The 25,942-nt window shown below is 35.0% G+C and overlaps 1 protein-coding gene across 4 annotated transcripts in view; it reads right to left on the bottom strand.

Moving 5' to 3' along the window:
- Positions 1–1,128: 1,128 nt before the first annotated feature.
- The window catches only part of AEBP2 (AE binding protein 2), a 52,677-nt gene continuing 27,863 nt past the window's right edge, over positions 1,129–25,942 (bottom strand). The window contains exons 4-9 of one of the 4 annotated variants that reach the window (XM_087766074.1): positions 22,566–22,752; positions 16,598–16,722; positions 9,127–9,194; positions 4,849–4,962; positions 4,520–4,586; positions 1,129–3,215 (exon numbers count right to left, since the gene is read on the bottom strand). In XM_087766074.1, the coding sequence (XP_087622200.1) occupies positions 4,532–4,586; positions 4,849–4,962; positions 9,127–9,194; positions 16,598–16,722; positions 22,566–22,752 (549 nt within the window). In that variant the 3' untranslated portion in view covers positions 1,129–3,215; positions 4,520–4,531. Of the gene's footprint in view, positions 3,216–4,519; positions 4,587–4,848; positions 4,963–9,126; positions 9,195–12,248; positions 12,375–16,597; positions 16,723–22,565; positions 22,753–25,942 lie in introns of those variants that run through there. The other 3 variants (XM_087766076.1, XM_087766075.1, XM_087766077.1) reach the window with 3 other exon arrangements.

The following is a 25,942-nucleotide window of genomic DNA, read 5'->3' as shown; positions in this document are numbered from 1 at the left end:
TTTCAATTTACGACCTCTAATCCTCCTGCTGTGCAGTTTTAAGTGAGCTTGGCTCCACCTTCTTGGTAACTTCTTAGGTACTGGAAGGCTGCTGTTAGGTTCCCCCAAAGCCTTCTCTTTTTCAGGCTGAACTTATCCAGCTCCCTCAGCGTCTCCCCATGGCTTACACACTCCAGTGTATTTTGCCATGATTTAAAGTTAACTGTAAAATTAGTCATTTTCTTTTGCTCGCCTTCTGTAACGTGTAAAAGATAATACAGAACCCCTAAGCAAAAAAGTATAAATTTAGGATATTTATATAGCTACTCATTTAAAGCAGTCTGGAAACAGACTGTAATGAAGGGTAAAATAACTACAGGTTTGTCTTGGTGACATTTCTCTATAAAAGAAAATAAACACTCCAGCTGGGAGGGAATGTGTGTTCTGTATGTATTTGGAAAATCTATTTCAAAAAAATATTCTTGAGAAAGACAGAAGGAAACCTCTATATGTTACATCCTGAAAGAAAGCACATGGAACTACTCCGAGCCAATTATTTCATTAACACTTTTCAAGAACAACAGTAAGAGCAATAAGATCTTTTTTCAGAACAAGGTGATCAATGCCTCCCAGCACGAAATGCCAGTTCCATGTATCTGGCACTCTAACAAAACTAAAATTCATCTGGGGACACACACAAAAGCTTTAGAGAAACATGACTGTCACTTGAAACATAAAACACCACCACGTAATTACATAATTTGTAGAATATAAACAACTTTCAAGCGTAAATACTTCTAGCAATTCACTTTGATAACTTCAAGGTAAAACAGTGCCAAAAAACCACTTACCTTTTGACTACTATGGAAAGTTTAATTCTAATGTATCCATTTCTTCCTAGATGTTTTGAACTTCAACTGATTTTTCCTTCCAAGGCAGAAGCTGTACCACGAGAACACCAGATAATACTTTTCTCAAACCCAAGAAAAGAAAGTCACAGTTTACATGAACAATACGTGACTTGAATCCATGAATTCCCAATTGTGTAAAGGTATGCAATGTTACTATTTACAGAGGAAATAAAGAGATAGTGACATTTTTATATTTATCTTTGAAAACTTCATTGAAATCTCACAGTTTTGAAGCTAATGAGGTTTGTTTGCTTTGTTTTATTAGAAAAAATACTCAGGCAAGGTCTACAATCATCTGTCAATTATAAATGACTTACAAGAAACTCATGAAGCAATAAAATTAAAAAAATACAAATACAAACTATATCTGAAACACTTCTATTTGGCAATTTTATAACAAATTCAAAAAAGGAAACAAAGATTACGGATTACTTTATAGGTACAGAAAAAGCAGTAGGTGAAGTGCTCAAGCAAAAAAAAAAAAAAACAAACCCAAAACACTGCATTTTTTTCAAAAATAAAGTCACATCACTACAGATTTTATGCATAATACCCTTATTAAACAACCATTCCAGAACATCTTATATTAGTGGTGCTTTTAATCTGCACTTCATTTTGTTTGATAAGATTTTTTTTTTTGTGTATATAAGTAACATTTTTAACCCATTGGAGCTAAGCAAGACACTCGTGTCAGTACCAATGCAGAATGCATTTGTATTATAGTAGGATATGCTCACTTCTGCAACCAAAGGGTTACTTTAAGTTTTATTCTATTTAATAAAAATTTAGTGTAAAAACTGCTGGTTATTAGTTTCACTGTAGTAAATTCCTCCCCAATAAGGAGGACTAACTTTGCAGTTTGACTGCATATATCCATACAAATTTTACATATTAGTTCCTTCCAACAGTAAGGAAAAAACTAATTTCATGTTCACTATTAGAAAGAAGCGCCATGAATTAATTATGGGTACTATTCATCCCCCTAAGATTTCTGGGAAGGATGTTCAATGTATTTTTGTTCTTACAACAGATATTAACAGTAGTATATAGTCCCTTAGGTATGTAAAAGAAGGTTTTTTATTGTTAAGGAAGGTGCTTTTTTTAAACAATTCTTCTGGCAGCACTAGTGAATTACAATATCCTTCAATATTATTTCTACCGTAATATATACATTTTAACTTTCATGCCTCTAGAAAAACATCTACAGTACATTTCATAATATAAAAATATATTACAAATCTGCTGAAATATTTACAAGCAATGTCCTATTATCTATATGCAACATTTTTGTCTCCATACAAAGACTAACAGGTTAGACACATCTCTATTTGTCAGTTAAAAAAATCCATGGCTTCTTGCTTATTAAGCAAGAAAATGATTTTACTTTCCTTTTCAAAGCCAACTTTGGTGCATAAAGGATTGATTTTCTAGATTTTTTTTTTTTAAAAATACATTTTCTTTACATCTAGAAAACATTAGGCCAAATAAAAAAGTATACTTTACAAGTGAATGGGGATCCTAAAGGGTCAAAAAAGTAAAATAAAACACCAATAACACTAACTGCTTAAGTAGAGGTTTTTCAAAAACCATCCATTGATACGGATCACATAAAAGCAGATCTCATTAACATACTACACTACTCCTGAAAAGGGGGTCAGACATACTGCAACACTCTTAACATCTTTAAACCGTACTATATGTATTCATAGTTGATTGGAAAAGACAAGCATTCCATCAACATTTGTTTAAACATTATAATCCAACATATTTTAGGGATCTGCAAAAGGACACAAGATTACAAATGACGAATTATTACTATCCACCATACTCAAAGGGCAACAGGATAATCCCTTGGTAGCTGTTTTATTGTCTGGCATGTGTTATATTTAGTTAACATTGACAAGAAGCTTAATAGCTTGTTAACAGTTCTCCTGGGAATTGTGAGTAAATGGTGATGGTTACTTTTTCTTTTCATCAAATATAAACTACTGTATTCACTAAAGAAAAAAGCAGCTTAAAGAAGCAAGCATGCAAAGCCTTTTAGTTGTTCCACTAAGTTGCCAGAAGAGTGTTTGCTCAGTCTCCCACTGTACCATTCCATGAAAATGTGGATATACAGTAATATATTAATATATTCCACGGAAGCATCAACTTCATTCACAGAATGTTTACACTAAGCATAAATATTTATCTAAGAAAAAAAAAAAAAAGGATGGGATTTGACTAATGTGCAACTTTGTTTCTAAATCCATTGTCAGTGACTAAGACTGCAGGTGTCCCCACTTCCTTGGTTTTTACCTCTTCAACCTCTTCTGGGGCATTGTTCTGTAAAAGATGACAGTAGAGTTTTACATAAAGACCTTGAGATGTAAATTCGAGTCAGCTATACTATGAAATGATGACTATAGAAAATCTACTTTCACCTAATTTGATTAAAACTGAAAGCCATTTTAGATGATCCCATATTAGCGTACATTTCAGATAATTATTTCAAACTTTCTATTGGAGTCATCATTTCAGCATGACATTAATAGCTGTCACTGAATTCCCTTAACCACTTTTTTCCCTTGCAAAGTTTTGGTCTTCAATTTTATTTCTTTGATCTCCCACAGTTGGTCATAAAGCTCTTTTTAATCACACACTGATCTATACTACTAAAAATCTAGTACAGCATTATGTGAGGGGACATTAAGTTTATTTGGGAGAGGTAGAAAGGGTTGTTCATTTTTCTCCAAAGACTTAATCCCAAAGATCATTACATTTTTATATTAAAAGGTTATTTTTTCCTTTTCAAATCAAACTAATCTATCAAGTTCCACAAAGGTAATCAATATAAAGATGATTAACACCTAAATTAGATTATAAAACAGTCACTGTGTTAAGCAGTTTTAAAACACACAATCCAATCTCCTCATAACATTTTCATGATTTACTGTTAACGTCAGTAATTCATATAAAGTAAGTATTTTAAATACTTACATTTACAAAGATAGCAGATATAGTATGATGATTTATTTTCATATTGTAAACCAATTTTTCATTAATTTGATTAGTGAAATACACTGAATATTAAAGGTGAACTGAAAGGCTTATCGCATATCAAGACCTCAGATTAGTGTTCTGGTTACTTCTTTAGACACTAGGTCACTGGAAGTTAAGGAAGAAACATTGCAACACTGAACTTTGGTTATTGCAGAAAAAAAACTTTTTTTTTTTCTTTCCTGACTCATTTTCATGAATTTTTAATATAAGCCCATAAATATGTATCTTTGGACATTCAAAAACTTAAGAGTGACTTAAGCATTTCAGATTACCTTTAAAAATTGTACACACAGAACTGTGGGTACTGACAATTACGTGAACACACTAATGGGAGGGGGGAAATCAGAAAATTATTAGAAACAAGATGGATTAGAAGCCAATCTGAAGTCCTAAAAACACAAATGTGAATGCAGCTTAAAGACAAGTAACATGTACTGTCCCCTTCTGTCCCCCTCTAAAGAATCTTGTACTAAAAAATAACAGTACTTGCATACAAGTACAGATTTCAAGGTAATACTGCATGTATTACAGTTGAATATAAAATATGTAAAGATAAATTTGGACTTTAAAAAAATTGGTATACAAACCAGTATGTGATCTTAACAGAAGTGATCTTTCAGGATTCCACTGTATGTACCTCCTTTACTAGAATTTCTGTACACCAAGCACAAAAAAGTAAAATACACTTGGTAAATACACATATTCCCCGTTTCTCAGTAACTAGAGTTCAGTTCAAGAAGTTAAGTAATTCTGAAACAACTTAAGACCTCAGAACTTAACTCCTGGACGCTGACAGGATCAAGGCTCCCTGGTCTGGTGTATAATGCAATAGCAATCCTGATTTTCCAACGTCTAAAAGTTAAGTGAGGCTTAAGACTATATTTAAGTAAAGAAAGTTTCAAAATTAGGACGTTACCTGTATATGTTTGGGTCCAGAAGCAAGGCAGTATCTTTTGGTAGTTTTGATAAATGAACTACTTTAGTTTTTAACTGATGTCGCTCACTTTCATTTACCCACACATCAGGCAGACTATGAATAAATAAATAGAATAAAAATATTCAAAAAAGATCAACTGTTTTTCTTACCATAAAATTATGCGGTAAACTAGTACATATGAAGTTTTTTAAAGTAATCTTCACATTTCACTGGTTAAAAAGCATCTTCACTGGAGTGAGGAAAAGACAGCCAATCTTTACACATTATACTTCAAGGTTTTTCAAGTTCTCAGTGTGAAAAAGATACTAAACAGAATTTAGATTATTAGGAATACTAAACCAAACATACAATGACAATGGAACTACGTTCTCCATTTTAACAATTTAATGTGAAAATGAGTAGCAGGAAAAAAACCAGATCTTTAAAAATACTTTATTTTACTGGTTATAAAGTTCTTTGATGCTATCAAAAAAGTAATGGACAGAATATACTGCAAGCACTGAGCTCCCAGTTATAGTAATTTGCCTGCTCCAAGTTCAAAGCTTTCAATGTCAAAATGCTCCAACCTTGATGAAGTTAACTGATTATCTTCTGAGGAAATCCAGGCAGTCACCACAAAATATTTTGGCTACGTAACGGTTCTCATTGTGAGATGGAATAAAACTTGGTCTTTATACATTAAAGGGAACTGTTGCTTCAGTGCCACTTGCAGTGAAACTTGGGGAAGATGGCTGGAGATAACATACACAATTGATCTACGTCTTGTACTTAAATTCTTTGAAACCAAACACACCTACTTTGGAGTGGCTTATTGCATTATTGCTTCTTTTACTGAAAGCACATTGGGTTTTTAAGGCCCTGCTGAGGTTTTCATGTAACACATTATTAAGAGACACACTAAGCTTGCAGAGGTCATCAGTGTCTTAACTGAAAACTCGCTTTCCTGCCTCCTTCCAAAAGTTAGCATTGACCAAGGCTGTGCAGAACAAACAAGCGATCCACTTTGCTTCCACTACTGGGAAAAAGGAGAGGAAAAAAAAAAAAAAAAAAAAAAAAACCCAAACAAACCAACCTCTCAAAAAGAAAAAAAAAATCAAAACCCAATAACCCCCTGAGATTATTTTCAGCCCATATAAAGTGATTGATTTTTTTTTTTTTTAACATGACCTAGGAGCCAAAAATTAATTTCAGATTGGGGAAAAAAGTTTAAGTTTGTAATTAAGAATTCTAACATTTTGAAACAAGTTTCAAATTGAGAAACCCAACATTTAAGACTATCTAAATTAAACAGTTCTTTCTCTGACCAACGCTATATGCAATTTTACAGACTTTTGCAAATGATTAAACTGAATCTCTGTTTTTCAGCAATGAAAGTTAGCTGCAACTCAAATTCAATTTTTTGGGTAAGCCATCCAAAAAATGAAATGAAACAGAGAACTTCTACGCCAGTAGGAAAAAGAGTTTCTCCAATGATACTCTTCCCTTCTCAGATGAAGGTGGAAGAAAAAAAAGAAAAAAAAGGAGGGCGGGGAGGAACCACCTAGGAGGCACTCCATGTATCTACTAAGGTTTAACACAGATCATGAAAGGTGAAAAAACATCTTAAGACTTCTTTTTAAATAAAGCCAAAATCAGGTTTTTTTGACAAGCAACATTCTGAAGACATTTTTAGTAGAAGCTATATACCGAAGATGGAAAACAATACAAACAGCAAATAAGAAAACTTTCCACTTGCAAAGACTATTTGATATATACATAAAGACAACCACTCAGTAAGCTAAGTAGTACTGGCACAAAGAATGAATTCCTGCTCTTAAAAAAATTTCTAAAGGTTATTTCCCTCTTGTATAGGAAATGGGTTAAAGACTAGTATTTACTTTTCCTGAAAAAATACTTAATGTACAGAGAACGTGAAGCTGTTTAACAGTTTCTCAAGATGACTCAGAGTAGAAAAAGTTAAATCATTATTACTAGCTCCATCTGAAAGGCTGATGAACAGCTCAGCACAATGGAAAGTAATCATCATGACTGCATTCAAATTTACTAAAGTGTGAGTACATTCACTGTGCAAGACAGATGACATGAGCCATGATACCTTGCATTTGCTCTTCTTAACTGTAATAATAAAGATGAAATTATATCTACTGAATGCTCAATAATTCAAAACTACATCATTCAGGGCAGGAAATACACCCTCTACCTAACCCAACCAAGAAGCAAGAAATATCAATATAAAACACATTCCTTTGACCTGACGAACCAAATCTACATTCTATCAGGGATGCCTTAACATTACTGAATAACTTGTCTTCTCCAATGCAGAGATTCTAATATTGTATTCATGTGCATGAGCAAAAGAACTCATTTGACTTTGTATTAGGAAAAAAGTACTGATTTTTTTTTTTTTAATTTATTTACTTTTCGCGTTGCCAGGGTGTTACATGCTTTTTAAATGCTTTTCATCTTAAAATACAATTAACTGTCTTTAGCTGTAATATTTTAATAAGAATAATCTCAGAATGCTGTTACATATAGTACTACCAGCTGTCCTAAGAGGAAGCAAAAAACTACACTTTTTACTAGAATATTTTAGTTACTCTCTCCCGAGCTGAATTGAAACTTGCAGTCAACAAGTGCTGCAATGAGCAGCAAAAGCTACAGACAGCTTAAAATTGCACCAAAACACCAAACATTGCTGCAGGTAACTTATCAGCAACCCCAGTCCTCTGCAAATAAAAGTTATAATAGATTCACACTGCCAAGTTCACACTACTGCACATGACTAATTTAGGACACTACACAACTGAGTAATTTAAACCACCTCACCAAAGCAAAGGTAAATTTCTGTTACGCTAAGGCTTTGCATCACCATCCCACTCTATGACTTAAAAGCACCACTGAATCTAAACGACCCCCTTGTTCTAAAAGTTAATTGCATGAACTATGACTATTTTATCTGAAACTTAGATATCCTTACCTAATGAGTTCTACCAACCTAGGGATATTTTCCTGGTAAAACTGGACTTCCTTATAAGAAAAGGCCTCTAAACCTGCATATCTTACCTAATTATGCAGCTATTCATCTTAGTGTGAACTAAATGTCTCAGTAACTTCCATCTTAATGTGAATTAAACGTCCCAGTAACTTCATGTGTATCCAGGACTATGGATCTAGGAATCAGTATGCAGGAGTATGGATCCAAGAAATAAATTCTATTGTAATTATTCTTACCTTCAAAAAGGAAAAAGTAGCTAGTTGCCTTAAAACTTGTGGAAAACATGGAGCATACAGCTACTGCCTCTCCTAAAACTACTCTGCCTACTGCTTTCCTACAGCATAGTGGAAACCAAACATTTATTCTACTTTTCTATATAATTAAGATCAAAATATTTACATATAAATTATTTTTTGTGTCAGAAGAGATGATATCTCAGCTATTCCAGAGAAGTAGATAAATTACTCTAAAGTACACTTACTACTTCATATGTGCCAAGCCTATCTGAGGTCAGTACCTTCATCCTGCATTACACACAAGGCTACTCATTCGGAACAAGGCAGAACTTTCAAAAAAACCAAGAGAAAAAAAAGCTGCCAAACATGTCGGAAGATTATTCCAAGCTTCAGTGGGAGAACCCAAAGAAGCAGCAATATGAGATGGATACCTTAAAGGGCCAACTACGGTTATTATATTGTTAAATTGTGGCACCTAGACAAAGATTCTTGTAGTTCTACCATTACACTGATGATAGAATCATAGAATCGTTAAGGTTGGAAAAGACCCTTAAGATCATCGAGTCCAACCATTAACCTATCACTGCCAAGTCCACCACTAAACCATGTCCTCAAGCACCACGTATACCTAAAAGTATTTTAGGATCATGATGAATCAGTGGGTAAAACGAAATTGTCTCAGTGATACATTTCCTTATGTGTATGGCTGGCAAAACCAACCTGAATTCCCCATTCAATAATTAGAGGACCTCGTTATTAATACCCATAGTGACAAAATGCATCAAAAATACAACTTCAAATTTACCTAAACTGGTATCAGAATCTAAAGACTTGAAAACTAAAGTAAAAATCAATTAAAGCATTGCTTATTATTTTTTAAACTTCTGAATTACTTTTTAAAAAGCATTTTTTAAAACACGAACTTTAAATATTCAAAGGCATAACATAATTCAGTGACAGACAGTTCATTCACCCCACCGTAAATCCTTCCCCATTTAAATCTTATATCACTAGCAATATACTCACATGTCCTCTGGTGTCCAATGAAGCAAGAGTTTTATTTTTCCAGAATCTTCTTTTCTTTTAGCTATTACCTGATAATAATTACATAAATCATAATTAAAACCAAATCTGCAGATTTTTTGCTCAAAAACTGTTGTTCTTCATGTTCAACTGGACATTCATAAAAGGTAAACTGTTTTACTCTTTGAGAGTTGTCTTAATTCTATATACAGGTAGAATGTACATATCACTAGTCAAGACATCTTGGCAAGGTTTAATATTTTCCTCTAACATTTGTCTGCTGTGTGGTCCCTGAAAAAAAAAAAAAAACAACCAAAAAAACCAACCCTAATAAAATGCATTCTGTAAGTAGTCTTCTTTCTTTTAAAATAGTTTAAATTTTTAAGCAGCTACTCCAAATGCTTTGAAGAAAATACATTCCTGTACAAATATGCTCACGTCCTGCAAGATGTCTATAGAAGATGCGAGAAACTGATGCAGGTTAGAGTTTAATTATATCATGGCATAAGAACAAAATCTCTCACAAATGCTTTGACATCTGCACACATCATACGTATAACTTCCCCAGTTAACATTTACTCATTCCTTTTCAATACCTAAACCAAGCACTGAATGAGGCAATGGCAAAGGCTACTTGGAAGAACTCACAGGCTTACAGAAATTGTTTAACGCATACATAACGGGGATCCTTAACACTGTCGAGAGTACACTTGCTACTATTGTTATATGAATGATACATCAAATGATGTGTCAAAGACCTGTCGACAATTGATAGAGTTTAAGCAGAACACATGAACTCCACTGATAAGGTCCTAGACAAGAAGTAAGAACTCTCCTCATAGTTTCTCGTACTAGCTCAGAGTAGACCAGCACATAAGATACTCTCACAGAGAAGAAAGTTTTTAGGTGCAGGACCATGAAGCTAGTCTCCCTCCTTTAGCCAAGATAAAGTTAGAAATACACACACAGAAAGTATAAAAAAGAAACCTGTTCATTCAGGTGCAAATATATTCTTCGATGGTGGCATTCAAAAGGTATCCCAAAAATTTACAGTATCCAGAAAAACAGGGAAAAGCCATTTGCTTCCTCTTCTACCAGTTTACCCTCAGCTTCTCCTTTACTACACATCACAATACTTCATGCAGATTTTCCTATTTGCTTCAAACTCCAATTCTCCCACCTTTTGCACCTCCAAGCATAAAATGCTTATTAAATCTCTGATTCTATACATAGACACTGCAGATACTGTAAATTCCAAAAAGTTTACTAGAGAACCTTTAAAGCCCAGAAATACAGAAGGGTGGCAAGTGATCTTTATGAAAAAGGATAAAGCAAAATGTAGTACACAGAACTTAAATACTGAAGTCCATAATCTGCATCAACCAAAGCAACTTCCCACAACTGAATACCATGGTAAATTAAACTTAATCATGACATTTCAAGTAATTCACAAATTTGTTTACAGTTTTATTTTTACAACTATGCTTCTAAACAAAAGTGATGCAGAGAGAAGTGTCCGTGATTTAACAGGCAGATTACTAATACAGAAATATTTGAGATATCTGAAGGTATCAATATGCTTGTAGATGAGAATTGGAATATTGGGTTTGCATGGCAAGGTTTTGGCAGCAGGAGGGCTACAGTGGTGGCTTCTGTGAGAAGCTGCTAGAAGCTTCCCCTATGTCCAATAGAGCCAATGCCAGCTGCCTCCAAGGTGGACCTGCTGCTGGCGAAGGCCAAGCCCATCAGCAACAGTGGTAGTGTCTGTGATAACGTATTTAAGTAGGGGGAAAATTGCTGTGCAACAGCAGCTGGAAGAGAGGAGCGAGAATACGCGAGAGGAAACAACTCTGCAGACACCAAGGTCAGTGAAGGAGCGGGAGGAGGTGCTTCAGGTGCTGGAGCAGAGATTCCCCTGCAGCCCCTGGTGAAGATGATGGTGAGGCAGGCTGTCCCCCTGCAGCCCATGGAGGTCCACAGTGGAGCAGATATCCACCTGCAGCCCGTGGAGGACCCCACACCGGAGCAGGTGGATGTGCCCAAAGGAGGCTGTGATCCTGTGGGAAGCCCATGCTGGAGCAGGCTCTGGCAGGACCTGTAGTCCCGTGGAGAGAGGAGCCCACGCTGGAGCAGGTTTGCTGGCAGGGCTTGTGACCCTGCAGGAGACCGATGCTGGAGCAGTTCGTGAAGAACTGCAGCCTGTGGGAAGGACTCACATTGGAGAAGTTCGTGGAGAACTATCTCCCGTGGGAGGGACCCCACGCTGAAGCAAGAGAAGAGTGTGAGGAGGAAGGAGTGGCAGAGAATGTGCGATGATACAACCCCCCTTCCCCATCCCCCTGCGCTGCTCAGAGGGGAGGAGGTAGACAAATGGAGAGTGAAGTTGAGCCCAGGAAGAAGAGAGGGGTAGGGGGAAGGTGTTTTAAGATTTGGTTTGATTTCTCATTACCCTGCCCTGATTTGATTGGAAATAAATTGAACTCATTTCCCCAAGTCGAGTCCATCCTTATCTTGACCCATGAGCCTTTTGTTATATTTTCTCTCCCCTGTCCAGCTGAGAAGGGGAGTGATAGAGCAGCTTTGGTGGGCACCTGGCATCCAGCCAAGATCAACCCACCATAGTGTTTGAGATACTGAGTTTCTAAAAAAATATTGAAGTCTCACACTAAAAAGTTTTAAGCCAAGTTGTCATGAGATATGGAAAAGGCCATCCAATGCACAGTTCTTCCAAAAGGAGAAGCTTCTCATTAGTTAGCCCCAGTTTTAGGATCTCTCATTTAATATATATTCACAATTCATCTGAAAATGGGATTGGAAGGCAGAGTAAGAAAATCCGCTTTTGATATCAGACAATTCAAGATAAATTGAAGGAATGCTCCCTGCAAGAACTACAATAGGATGTCATAGTGGGATACTGTAGGTAAATGACAGTAAAAACCCTTTTTCTACTAATCTTTGCTGATGAGACAAAGTTTAATTGACTGTTGTATCAGAGAATATGATAAGGTTCTTTAACTTAGGCAAGCAAAACATTGTGAAGGCTTTTCCTCATAAGTCTCAAGCCATACCCACAACAGGATACATTCTTTTGGTAAATTTGGAGGAGGGATGAAAACCCTGACTTCTTTTTAAATAAAGATTTAGAAAGCACTCCTACAATTCCTTCCAACTTTAAGTTTTAGCCTTTGCCCAGAACCCAGTGGCTTCTTCTGCAAACTCAGTTTCTTTGCTGTAGACTGGAGCACCTGAGCCTGGAACCAAATAAAGATAAGTCAAAGCTCACTTTACAGGGCAACTAAAACTCAGTTCACATCAGCTTTCCCATTCAAAACCATACATTTTCTTGTACATCCATTTCATTCTCAAATTAACCTTCAAGTTTTAGGGAGACACATAAGCTCTCTCATGTAACGCAAGCATCATGCATATCACATACTTTAAAATGTCACCTGTAAACTTTTCAGTATCAGCATTTGGATACAGTAAACTAGCTACACCCGAGTTAGAAGGAAGAAGTTATTCTCCACAAGCTGCTCTTCATCCTATCTAAAATTTGAAGAATGTGAACTAGGAACCCATACAGAACACACAAGCCACAGATACATATCACATCTAAGTACTAGTTAAAGCTGGGGATGCTGTCCCTCTATCAGATGATCAATAGCACTACTTCGACCAGGATTTACAGTATAATACATGGTGATTCCAGAACCTCATAGATCTCTGTGAGAACCACCCAATATCATCACCTGCATTCTCCAACAGGAAAACAAAAATACAAACTCTGACATTAACAATTTCTCATTTTCAGGAATATGCAGTACAAAATTTAGGACCCTGCTGTCTCACCATCACCACATCGAAGCTAGAGATATTTGTAAAAACCTCAAAAATTGAAACACTACAAATTCAGACTACAAAATTTAGGGCCATTAAAGTACCGCCTGAATTATACTACTGCAAGTACTATTCTCTCATTCTAGAGCCCTAGTAACATCAAGTGATCGGCGCTAAACTAAGGGCTGGAACCAGCTTTCACATACACAGAGAAGTTTAATAGGAGGAGAAAGTAACTTTCAGCAGCAGAAAATTTAAAAAAATATTTTCATATCAAAAGAGCTAATCATATATAATACATGAAAGCTATGAAAGTTATAGCTAGGATGCTTTCACACAGCAAAATATACTCGTATCCAACGTGAATTTTGCAGACTTTTTCCCCATATCATTAGCTTAACTTGTCCCTGCTAAATAATCAATACTCAAAATCTGAGCAATTCACATCATTTTGACTGAGATGAAAGATTCTCTTTCTGCATATGGAACAAGCTTATTTTTGTTTAATATTAAAGTAGTATGTTAGCTTTCCGTTAGAAGACAATGGAAATCTGGTATCTATAGCTGCCATTACTTCTTCCCCACAAATATTTTGAAATTGTCAAATTCAAAGAAGTTTTTATGGAAGTTATAAGAAGTATCCACTTTTTGTCACAATTAGTGCAATGAAAATTTTACCATATCCTAGGCAGGCTAGAGTCAAACACAGCTATGATGCAGACAAATGCAAAATTGCAAAAAGTTTGCAAAAGAGCAATTGAAGAAAATTATTTGCTATTTTAACACTAGTAATCAGAGCTTTACGGTCAAGTCTGCAAAAGTTACAAGTGAAATGGAAGAAATCTAGCATGTCTGCAATAATGATGCTCTGAAGACTTAAAATTGTTTTGTGAAGAAATTAAGTCCATTTAAGTTTTTCATTTAAAAATATCATTCAGCCAGTAGATGTATGCTCAGTACAGCTTTATTTGAAAAAACTCTTACTATATTCTCTAAATTTCATGCACTGTCCCAGAAACAAAAGGGAAATTTAATTTGAGTTTCTCTCTGTGAAGGAAATGTGCATCAAAAGTTGTCTCAAAGCAGAAGTGGAGTTCTGCTGACCTCTTCTGGAAAAATAAAAAAATTTCACCCTATAAATTGGTATGCATCTTACTTTATTCACTTACTGTGTTTCAAAGCTTTAAGATTTCAAAACACACGTAACTAGTATCAATACACACGTAACTAGTATCAATACACGTGGTCGCTGAACTGAAATACCTAAAAAAGCTAAAACCGGTGAAAAACAGTTTAGTATTCAAATATTTTAGAGAACTAATTCTAGCCATTTCAAAAATCGGGGCGGGGGGGGGGGGGGGGGAAGGGGAGCAGAGGACACCTATAAGCTGCATTTTTTTTTTAAATCAGTGTAATATCTGCTCTTTAGGTTAAATGAAAATGCTTGACTTTTTCCCTCTGATAATTCAGAGAATCATAGTACCAAGAATGTGACTCCCAACAAAAAAAACAAAGCAGAAAAAAAAAATTCGTAATGACGTCAAAGGGGAACTCTGGATGGCAAAAACATTCTTCAAAAAGGCTTTATTGATAACTGCATTCTACTGTTTTCCATATCCATAAAGATAAAGAAAGGTTTTTTTAAAAAAATATATGTATGTAAAAATAAAAGGAGTGCCTTTTCATAGAAGATGAAAGGTATCTACAGTGACTGCTTAGAAATTCTTCACATTAGTAATTTTTCACTAGGATATCGATCCTGTGAAATACTGCATTGTGCTGACATTATTCTTATGCTGAATAAAAAAAATAAACCTACATAATTTATGTCAGTTTTCAGACAGCAAGACAATTTTATCTTCATATTTTTCACCTTTCAAATTAATGCCCCTGTTAATTACACATTTTTTTCTTCATCTGAAGGTGGACCGCACAAACCGTATTATGCTATTTAGCCAGTCACCATTCAAATTCAATGTCCTAATGCTTTTAAGTTATGCAAAATGTGTTGGCATCTGAGGTGACCATTAGCTCAGTATAACAGTGTACATCTACAAGACTGCTTCTGTTCTACCTTTTCTTTCTAAAGCAGATTTTAGGTTAAGTCTCATCAATATAGCTGATGTCCAGCACAAGCCCACACAACTGTAGCAGCCCACTAGAATAGGGTAGCAAAGTGCAGCATAGGGCTGGAATCTTAGAACAGTTCTGCCACTGGTACAACCTCTCCCACAACTGAAGTATAGGCAATTTCAGATCTAATCAACCGCCTACCATCTCGAGTGACACATACACGGATAAGCTAAAAGGATTTTCACCACTTCCTCCAAGTTAATTCAAAGCAATTTTAGAGCACATTCCTCCCTCTAATTCCATCTCCTTATGGATTATTCCAGTAGCCAAAGGTGAGCTTCCACAACCGAGTAGTCTGTCTGGATAATGTTTCAGATTAAAGCAGGTTGTGAATTGGAAAAGAATCTGCTTTTCTCACAGCGCTGTAAAATCCATGTTGGCCAGGAAAACTAGAATGAGATTTAACTACAGTAACAGCTACGCCACCTGCAAATCTCCACTTGCAGCTGGTGCTCAGTGCACATAAAGTTCAGGAGTAACCACCTGGGAAAAATTTCTAATAGAGGCCACAGATATTTATAACAATCATCAGTCTTGTAGAACAGGACAAAATAAGTTTCATGCATATAAAATCATCTTTCATTACGGAAAGAGACTGAGAGTTCAATAGTTTGAATCACATGTGAAGGTTAAGCCATAGCTGAAGACAGAGCAGTCAGCATTCCTTCCTTGGGCTGCAGTTCATCTTGCACTAGTCTGCCAATTTACAAGGCACTCCCCCTCATTTTGTCCCATCTCCTAATTCTTTTCTTCAGCTGAGTCTCTACCTTTTATGTGCCTGTATCTCCCAGTTTGGTTAAGAAAACCTAAGGTTATATAGCTTTTTGAACTTCTGATCCCTACACCTCAATTCAGTACTTTTTTCACCATTTTGAACTTTTCTAAATTAATACTGATGTCTATCCTACCCACACACAAGTGAAATTAACAAAACAGGATATGGACAGGACTAAAGGCCAGTTCCCCACCTGGTATTTGCCTCCTCCTAGCAATTCACTGACATTTTGGTGGTAAGTTTATTAAAAGAAAAAAGGGAGACAATAATACATTTATTCAGGATTGTATTTTTTTTTAACAAAACAAAAAAAAGAAATAAACACAAATTTCAGACCAGCATCTTTAAGTATTCAATTACCCTCAAAATATTCCTTGTGATAAAGTAGCAGTCACTCACAACTATGGAAATGCCGTTTGAATTGCACTCCTATTTAGAAGACATAACCAAATTTTTTCTGCAACACATACTTACTGTTAGATATTTCCCCAAGTGTATCAGACAGGAAATGTTGCAAGCTATTCAATTTGTGAGCTGGAACAACTACTAACACTACTTTAAAAAGTTAATTTACTAATAGAAATGGACAAATCAACAATGTAAAATACCCACTATTACTTATTTCTGATTAAATGCCTACAGCAGTAAGAGGAAAACAGAAATCTTAGGAAATATTAGATTTTTCAGATACATAAGTGAACAAACAGAATGCATAATATATGTACTTACAGTACTATGAAATACAACACTGTGGCCTTTTCCTAAACTTTCTATATGTGCTGAGAGGTTAAAGCAGATGGCTCGATGTCTTATAGCATCCAGTGTTTGCGCATCAAAGAAGTCATGAGGTCTTGCTAGTGAGAAAGGAAAAAGAGATCTTTAGTGTTCAGCACATTGAAAGCATTCAAACACATTCAACCATGTAAGTCTGAAGTCTCATTAGTAAATCATTTATCATTATGGCAGTAGCACTACCTTGTCAAAGAGTTGTAAACATTAATTTAGCTGAGAGGAAGGAATGACTGCAAGAGGGGCAGAATCTATTTACGTTCAGTCAAAACATACTACTTGTAGATTAAACGGCTATTTTGACAAACTGAATTACACTCACTCATTTTTTAAAGTTTCAAGTAAATTCTATTCTTTCTTAATCTTCAAAATTAAGAATTCATTAATTTTGCTGAGTACCTCTGGGAACATCCATTGCTATCATCTCTGAAAAAAAAAAAGTCCCAGTACAAAGAAATTAAACCCAGAACTCATTAATAAATATGAGTTCTAATTTAATGCAAAGACAGCCCAGTTAGGTTGTGATGTTTATGGGAACCTAACTGGCCAATTCACCCATACAGGACAGTCAATAGTTCCAATATTACTGCTGTGACTTTTTAAAAAATAGTATTAAACTACTTCAAAACATGACAGTACATAGAATCAACATCTTAAGAGCAAAATTGTACCTATACCTTATTTCTTAACTTTATTAAAAACAATCTGCTCTGATCTAATTTATAATCATTAAAAACCCCAGCTATTTCCAGTGAATACTGGGATGCCGCAAAGAAATCAATAATGGCACTGAAAACAAAACTGCTTCATACTATAGTGGAACACAAAGCAAAGGATTAAGTAAGAATTATTGTGAGCACACAGAAAATACCAGCTCGTCAAGAAATTTTTCATCTCCAAGGAGTAATAATACTGAATAGCCACATGAAAAACTCTACACTGCTAGACATGTTTCTTTCCATGTAAAGTTGTCATTCCATGTTCTTTGATTATTAGCAAACATTATTTTCTAGCCAAGAAGCACCAACTGCATCACATACTACACTTCAATTTATAATGAGTAAAGTGCAATTAACATCCATCTGATATTTTGCAAGTAGTCTAAAACAGGCATGTACTAATAAAGCCCTTTTCCTTTTAGAAAAGGACTTTTATAGTTAAGTGTTTCCTGAACAGTAAAAAATTGTTGAATTCCGATTTGGAGCGTAAAAAGGTGGTCTATCGATTCTACACTAAAAGTACTTCAAAAAATAACTGCTACTAGGCACGTATTTGCATACCATTAGAAATACTTCACACAAATTTTTAAAAACATCCCATATAGTAGAGTAGTAAAATTACATGAGCAAATACAGTATGAAAGTATTCACATTTTTTAAGCCTTGTTTGAGAGCAGTAATTCTCTATATAACACACTGAAATTAAAACTAAGAATAGGAGTTGATATTGTATTTTCAACTATATATCATCCTGTAATCTGCAAAAACAGTGATTCAAAGTTCTGTTGTCTTCATTTAAAACAACTTCTCTATTCCTTTTCACCAAGATTATCTATCCATTATTTCAAAACAAACTACAAATTCCACTTAAAACTAGTATTTGCTACACTCCTGGGACTAATTGTTGTTAAGCATTCAACTGTACATTATGTTCTGTCCTTACTCTATCTCGGTTGGATACTGCCAATTAGGCAATCATCTCACTGTAATCTTTTCTCGCTGTAAGTGGTAATGTAGAACCACAGCTCATGCTGCAGGTGGTCAGTGATGCAAGCATATAAATATTTTATAAATAAATATGAAGGAGGAAGGGAGGGTGGAAAGGAAAAGACAACCCCAAATTTTTGCTTTTGGTTTCATACAGCAAATTTCTTCAGGATTTACCATTGGATAACACTCAACAGATGCAGAAGAAAGGGTACAATTTGTCAAAGGCACATGAATAGTTTTATTTATTCCTTATTCAGTGTTAACGCTGTATCTTCTATGTATCTTAAATCTGTTCCTCAAAATTACTTTCAGAGTAAGGCGTCTCCCTTCCTGCTTAATACAAGTTCCAAATACACATCAATTACTTAAGTCAAATAAATTAAAATCTTCGTACCAGTAGCCTACTAAATGAAATTCCAAGTCTTATGTAACTAACATTCTTACTGTAAATTCCATGAACAGTAAGCTTCCTTATCTCACTTATATTTCTCCAGTGAACTCAATTATCAGGCTTGTTAATAACTACAGTGTCATCTTTGCTATTGGAAAAGCAAGTGACAATATCATAAATATAATCTTAGGTTCTGCAAAATTCTTTGAGGTAGCTTCAGAATAGTAATACTACGACCTATTTTAGAGATACACACTTTCAATATGTTTGGCTCTATACCTCTAAATGACAGACTACATGGAGCAGTGAATGTGTTTAAGGCTATCCAGAAGAGAAAGCAAGCTACTGACTGCAATCCTGAATTATTCTGCAACATCAAAATTTATATAACAAATCAGATTGTCTCTATAGCACCACTAATGTAACCAGCTATAAGGATGTCTATAGTAAAACATGCTTTCATCATAAAAGTATTAATTTCCAAACTTAAAAGAACACATATTGTTTACAGACAGGAAAAAAGAAATGCAAAACAGTTTAAGAACCACAAGATGCTAAGAAAAAAAAAAAAAGTCAAGTAACACTAAGAATTTTCTTTATAGTCTAAGTTGGAAGATCATGTTCTTGTCACATATAAAGCCACAGTAAAGTCTCCTTTTTTATTTATGCATTAATGTCTCTCAGAAGGGTGTTAACCTTCAGATATAAACCACAGGTCTATAAACATGAAGCACATTTATTGATTTGCTGTATTTAAACTGTTAAGAATTTATACACAAGGATGCTTCAATAGCAGCATGTATTAGCAATCAATTGCCAATAAATACTTAGTAAGCCACTTACAGCTTGCAAAAAAAGCCAGGGTCTATTCAAACCATGAGGAGGCATAAAGAACATGTTGACAATATTTTTTCAGGAGAAAAATTGTTTTGCGATGCAAAACTAGTTTCTTCATCAAATGATTATTTTGAGTGATTTAAACAGATTGTACACTATCAAACAGCACCTTGCTTTACACCCATTTGTCATAACTTCTTGTAACCCAACTAGCAGAGAATCTGGTACATATGTTCAACACCTCTCCTTTTGGACACTTAAAATATCTAAATATAACTTTATGTTCCTAGCTTTATATACTCTAGACTGAAAATAGTTAATGCTGTTATTTTGTTACTTTGGCTTCTTAGATAAGGGTCCTTGCCCCCCCGCCCCCTTCTTGTAAAGACAAAACATACAAAGGTGCACACTTAATTCTTTAACTAAAACTAAGCCAAGAAACAGAAAGACAAGCAAAATTATATCAGCCCTTTGTCAAGTTCACCTAATCAACAATAATCCACGCAAAGTTTTAAAGAAAAGCTACCACTACTTAGCATTTTCAGAAAATGCCATCAACTTTGTATACATTTCTGGGTCACATACCCTCTGGAGAAATACATAACAGTAGTCAGTTCCCAGCTCAGTTGGAGATGATTTTTGCCTTAAGGCAAAACTGTACAGCCAGCATTGCATTTATCTCAAGAGAAAAAATAAAAAATTGCTCAAGCAGCTGTCATTTTTCTTCCTGAGCAACACTTGATCAAGACAGCAGACCACTGAAGTACTACAGTTTGGTCTTTAACATACCCATAATATTTACTACTTATATTTTTTGCCACAGGTTCATTCAAGAATTCTGCAGTAAATTCTTACTACAACTAAAACATCTTAACAGATAATTTGAAGTTTTAACTATGAAGCTCTGATTTGAAACTTGTAAGTCAATAATGTTCATCAATTACTAATAAAATGCCAATCTGGAAAACTACTTCTGCGTACATTGGGGGGAAAACTGAATTAAGATGCACTAAGTCAGCCACCTAACAAAGTCAATATGGAGAAGCAAGCAAAGATGCAACTCGGGAATCTCTGAAAGTGAAAGTTTTGAAGTGACAAGTCTTAGATATCTATAATTTGTTTGAGTAACACAGTCGATAGATCAAGGTAAGCCTTTAGGAACCTGCAACTATTTCAAGTCAGTCTTTCATTACATCTAAGAAGAACTAAAAGGATACTGCAAAGTGACCACATAACCCTTCATTGACCAGCTTTTCCTTCTTGAACCTTCTCATTTACATAATTGCTAGAGTGAAAGGGAAAGCTCTTTGAAAGACAAATTCTGAAAAGAACAAAAGTAGCTTTCTACCTTCTTTGCATGTTGAATCAGTGTTAAAATTAGAGGAATTCTTCAAGTTTACACTTATAAGGTACGTTTAATGATATAATTTGCTCACATATATTTTAAGAATACGCAAGCATTTTAAAAAAAAAAAAGGTGAAAGAAAAAAATCACCATAACTAAAGTTAACAGTGGCTCTTCCAGCACTGAACTGCCTAGTTGTCATACAGCGTGGAAGAAAGACACAGGAAATACACTTTTCAGAATTCTAGGCGATACTATAACTTTCCAGGACAGACTTCTTTGCATTCAAGGCAGAAACATGACCACTGCTTCACAAGTTTCAGTTGCTAAAAACACAGGTGAGGTACTAAGATAAGAATAATTACAATCATGTGATATAGAGTAATCATTTAAGACCACTAGTATGTGCATCTATTGCTGCAGTACCATTTGAATAATTGGTAACTATATTTCTTCACAGGAACAGAAAAATCAATACAGTGAAGTGTTCTGCCACAGAAGAGTTCTGGAAAAATAAGACTATAATTGCTGACCAAGCGAAGTAACACAAGTTCTCCGGCACACCATTACTAAAATCCTACTGCCAGCCAGCAGACAGGACTGAAATAATTGCCTGCTTATAAACAGAGCTCCACTTCTGTGGACTGTATGAGATACAACAGGTCCAGTCGTTCATAAGAAGAGGTATCTTGCACTTCTCTCCAATACTGTAAGGTTGACTTTACACCACAAGTAAAAATCAATGGAAGTTTTTTCTTCAGCTGTTGACATACTAGCAGGAAAAAAAACTAAACGGGTTTTTACATGCCTACTCTAAAATGCAACTCTCACAGTAACAGTTTAAAATTAGTAAATAATCAGTTCAGTACTGGAGATTTGCATCCGAAGCAATTATAAAACAAAGTTAAATTTTTTAACAATTGGCTAGTCTTTCCTAACCATTTCTATACACTAGAATCTCTAAATAAATTTGACGTGGTTACTAGTCTGATGCTGGATCAAAATGGACTAGAAAAGGTACTGGGAAAGTGATTATTACTTCCTAGGGGAAACAATTCTCACTTCAAATGATAAATCACACTTCTCAGGACATTGGTTTGTATAAATTTAATGAACGTGAACTGTGCAGAGAAAGATTAAAAAAATGTAGCAAGACAAATCTTCCCCAAATTAGATCTTGGTTATGCTCACAAAACTGTCATTAGGCAAATGAAATGTTGCGCTCAAAAGAAAGCTTATATAATATGTATTTATCTCTAATTTATAGGAATCTGCCATCCCTGTCTGCAGTACTGAACTTCATCACTAAACAGAACATTTTCCAACAGTATTATAGTCAGTAAACAAAAGACGACTCTAAAGTGAAAAGCATCTTTAAATTGTAAACTCAAACTGTTGCTCACAGAAAATTGGTCTTTTCTACTGAACACATAGATCCTTTACCCTAAAAAGGAAGACAAACAGAATCTGGAATTATTTTACTCTCATGACAATCGATACCAACACTCTAATGCTAAAGATCACCAACACTACCAGACTCACATCTGCAGAGAAACATCCACATTGAAGAGAAACTTCGTATCTAAAACAAAACTTTCAAGAACTTCTACTTCTAGAAATACTTACGTAATGATCGTCGTCTCTTGTTCTTTAATTTTCTTCTTTTATTAATTCCAGCTTTAGATGGAGATTCCTCTTTGGCCTTTGGCTGGCTGGCAACTTTTGAAGAGTTCTGCTGGCTGAAGTGTGTGGGCACATGACGGGCAAGTCCTCCCTGAGATGCAAAGCTGGCGTTGCACCCACCAACTACACACTAATGAGAAAAAAAACAGAACAACTGTATCAGCATGCTATATGGCACTCATTCACAGGAGTTTGATAGATCTTTCGGTTTGACTTTTCTGGCTCAACCTTCAACACACTAAAAAAGAGAAATTCTTAATGATCATGAATTCTTAAGAAGAAAAACAGAAACATAATCTGAAAGAGATTTCTATCTGAACTTTATAACTCTCAATTATTCCATGGTATAATCATATTTGTCTATGCTATATTATATTCTATAAACCATAAAACCAACTTTCCCCTTTACAGACCAACATCCCCTTGTCTTTCAAAATACTGCACTGTTATTCTGTATTTCTCAACAGCTCTCCAATCTTCTGCATTTGATAACAGTAACGTTCTCTAACATCCTCCTTTCTTGTGACAAGGCAGAAGTAAAAAAATATATCCTTACCCACATTAAATTTGAAACAGCTTAACGCTTTTTGTAAATGCTATACAAAGTCAATAAATAGTTATCTTACATTTCTGTCTAAAACTTTAACTTCAGTAACTTGAAAATCATATTGACAATTATTTATACATTTGTTTTGGGATGCTACTATTATTTCAGAAGTATCTAAGGAAGTTCTTATTTAAAGAAAATGGCCTCTCTTTCTCAAATAGAAAAATAAGAAAAGGTCCAACAATAATTAAGCAGAAACACAGAAATCACAAGATACATGCAACTAAGCTAATACTGGCTACAATAATTATTGGTATTTTTAGAAGTATTTGGTTTATATTTACAACTATTTCATTTGCAAAATGAGTATTTAAATTATACTGTTGGGGAGGGAGGCACAAACCTTTTCTCTTGTGCTCTGACCATAAAGGGTAATAGAAAAGTGATTTTAAGATATGCATTCCATCACTGGCTGCAATGAATTGTGTATCCACATGATCAATTTTTCTTCTGATCCAAATAATAGTAGCAGGGCAAATGAGTTTATCAGCCAGTAGCCAGAAACCACTGTACACCATTGGAAAGTTGTTCTTCCACATCTCTTCTGCTCCTCCCCCTCCTTCCCCTCTTTCTCAGCTCTTTCATGTGTACCTCTCTTCTCTAGCACTTCCCTTCACAGCAAACTGATGAGGCAGCTCCAACAGGAGTTCAGGAATAAGTAATGCTGCAACTAGGTACATAGTGCTAAGTTTTCTCTGAAGACTAAGGATGAATTTGCAAGCTCTTACAGTAATCTGCCCTAAGCCTGCACATTTGATTGAAAGACAAGAAAACAGCAGTAGAACACCACTCAGTGTGTTTTGTTCCTAAAACCCAACTGTGTTGTTTTCCAACTATGGCTGCAAAATTGAAAAGTCTATTTCTGCCTCAAACCTAGCAAATGGTTTTCCATGATCATCATAAAACAATATAGCGTCCATGAAGAGAAAACCCTGTGTTATCCCCAAGGACTCAATACTTGCTATAGGACTAAAAGTACGTATATGTATATTTCAAGATAGTAAAAGACAGAAAATATCCTCCTATTTTTCACATTTTTTTTTTTTACCTTTTGTGTTTTTTTTTTTTTTTAAGGAAAAAAAAAAAAATCTTAGAAAACTTTCCCTTACTTCCTCTAAGTACTGAGCTAACTACAAACATATAATTCCTTGACAAAAAGCTTTAGTATTCTTCACACTGTATTTGTTCTTCCTGTCTCCCCCACTAATAAGTATCTTAAAGAATTGTGAAGATTTTTACCAAAACTCTACCTACACCTTTTTACCTCGCCCTATAATTTCTCATGTTCAAACAATAGTAATATTGTATACTTATATTGTAGTGACTTACAATGTAAGAAATCCCAGCACATCTATGAAATTCAAACCACTCAAGATCCTGATCTCATTTACATTATGGTATACTTATAGAACCATGGAATGGTTTCAGTTGGAATGGACCTTTCCAAATCATCCAGTCCCAACCCCCCTACCATAGGTAGGGACATCATCTACTAGATTAGGTTGCTCGAAGCCCCATCCAACCTGACCTTGAACCTAACCCACTTAGTTGTATTAAAGATGATCAAACTCACAATCAACAGATACAGGTAAAATACATGCATACATTACTTCAAACAATTCTTTATTCTCCAGTTTTTAAGTCTTGAAATAGCTGTCTCCCCCATAAAAGCAGTTTCATGAAACTAAACTAAGCAACTAAATCTAAACTCAGGTTTAACTTTCATTAACTTTTCATTTAACTTTTATGCTCCTGACTTCAGCTTCTAGCTCTTTCTGATCCTACAAACATTGACAGAAAAAGAAATGAGTGCAAAAAAACCCCCCACACCCTGAAGTTCAATCACACTGAAAAATTAAAACTTCAGTCTTGACATTGCCTGCTAGAGGTCAAAAATAATCTAAAGTCTTGGTACAGTACATGCATTACCATATTCCAAGTTTATTAAAGTATAATATCAAAAGTCAATACCTTCTGAAAATAACACATAAACTTTGTGTCAAGCACATTTCTAAAACTTTTTAAAACACACCTTCGTAAGACTTGATTGTATTTCTTGTCAGATGGGAAACATTGTTTTATGACAAACTGCAGTTTGACTCACAATGTCATAACTTAACTTTTGTCTAGTTGTGTACAAAGAAAACAATCACAGATATTCTATACAGATTATCTACAGAAGCTACTTCTTACTTTTCTTACTCTACCCAAGTTTTACTTTCAAAAGCCCCAAACCAGCATCCTTAAATCTTCACCATATGCAACTTGCAACTAGAAGTTATCTTTTTCCAGAAAGCCTATTTATAGCCTGCAGCCACAGTATGAAATATTTGCAGAAATCATTACATTCAGATATTGTGTAGTTTGAGACTACATGATCATGTCATCAAATAATCAACAGCTGATATATCAAAGATGACACAGAATGCCTTTGTAGTAGACAGGAAATAGTAGAAGAGGAGAAAAATCTTACCTGTTTTTTTTTCTTTTTTTTCTCTAAAATAATATATCCAGCAATCCGTTACTAATGGGTAAAGTCTCTTCTCTCCAAAGATAAAGGAGCAGTTCAGGCTGTCACTTCAGGATCTCTGGACGGTAAGTCACACCAAATCAGCTTCCCACCAGATAATTATACAGATCTAGAGGGCTTCTGGTAAATCAAACTCAACTATTATGCATAACTTTAAACCAATCTCTTAATTTTTCCCCCAAA

Source organism: Nipponia nippon, unplaced genomic scaffold, assembly GCF_047370975.1.
Source record: "Nipponia nippon isolate SJK-2023a ecotype South Korea unplaced genomic scaffold, ASM4737097v1 scaffold_3, whole genome shotgun sequence".
Classification (NCBI taxonomy): Eukaryota; Metazoa; Chordata; class Aves; order Pelecaniformes; family Threskiornithidae; genus Nipponia; species Nipponia nippon.
Note: the sequence above shows the minus strand (reverse complement) of the source record. Positions and strands in the feature narration are given on the sequence as shown.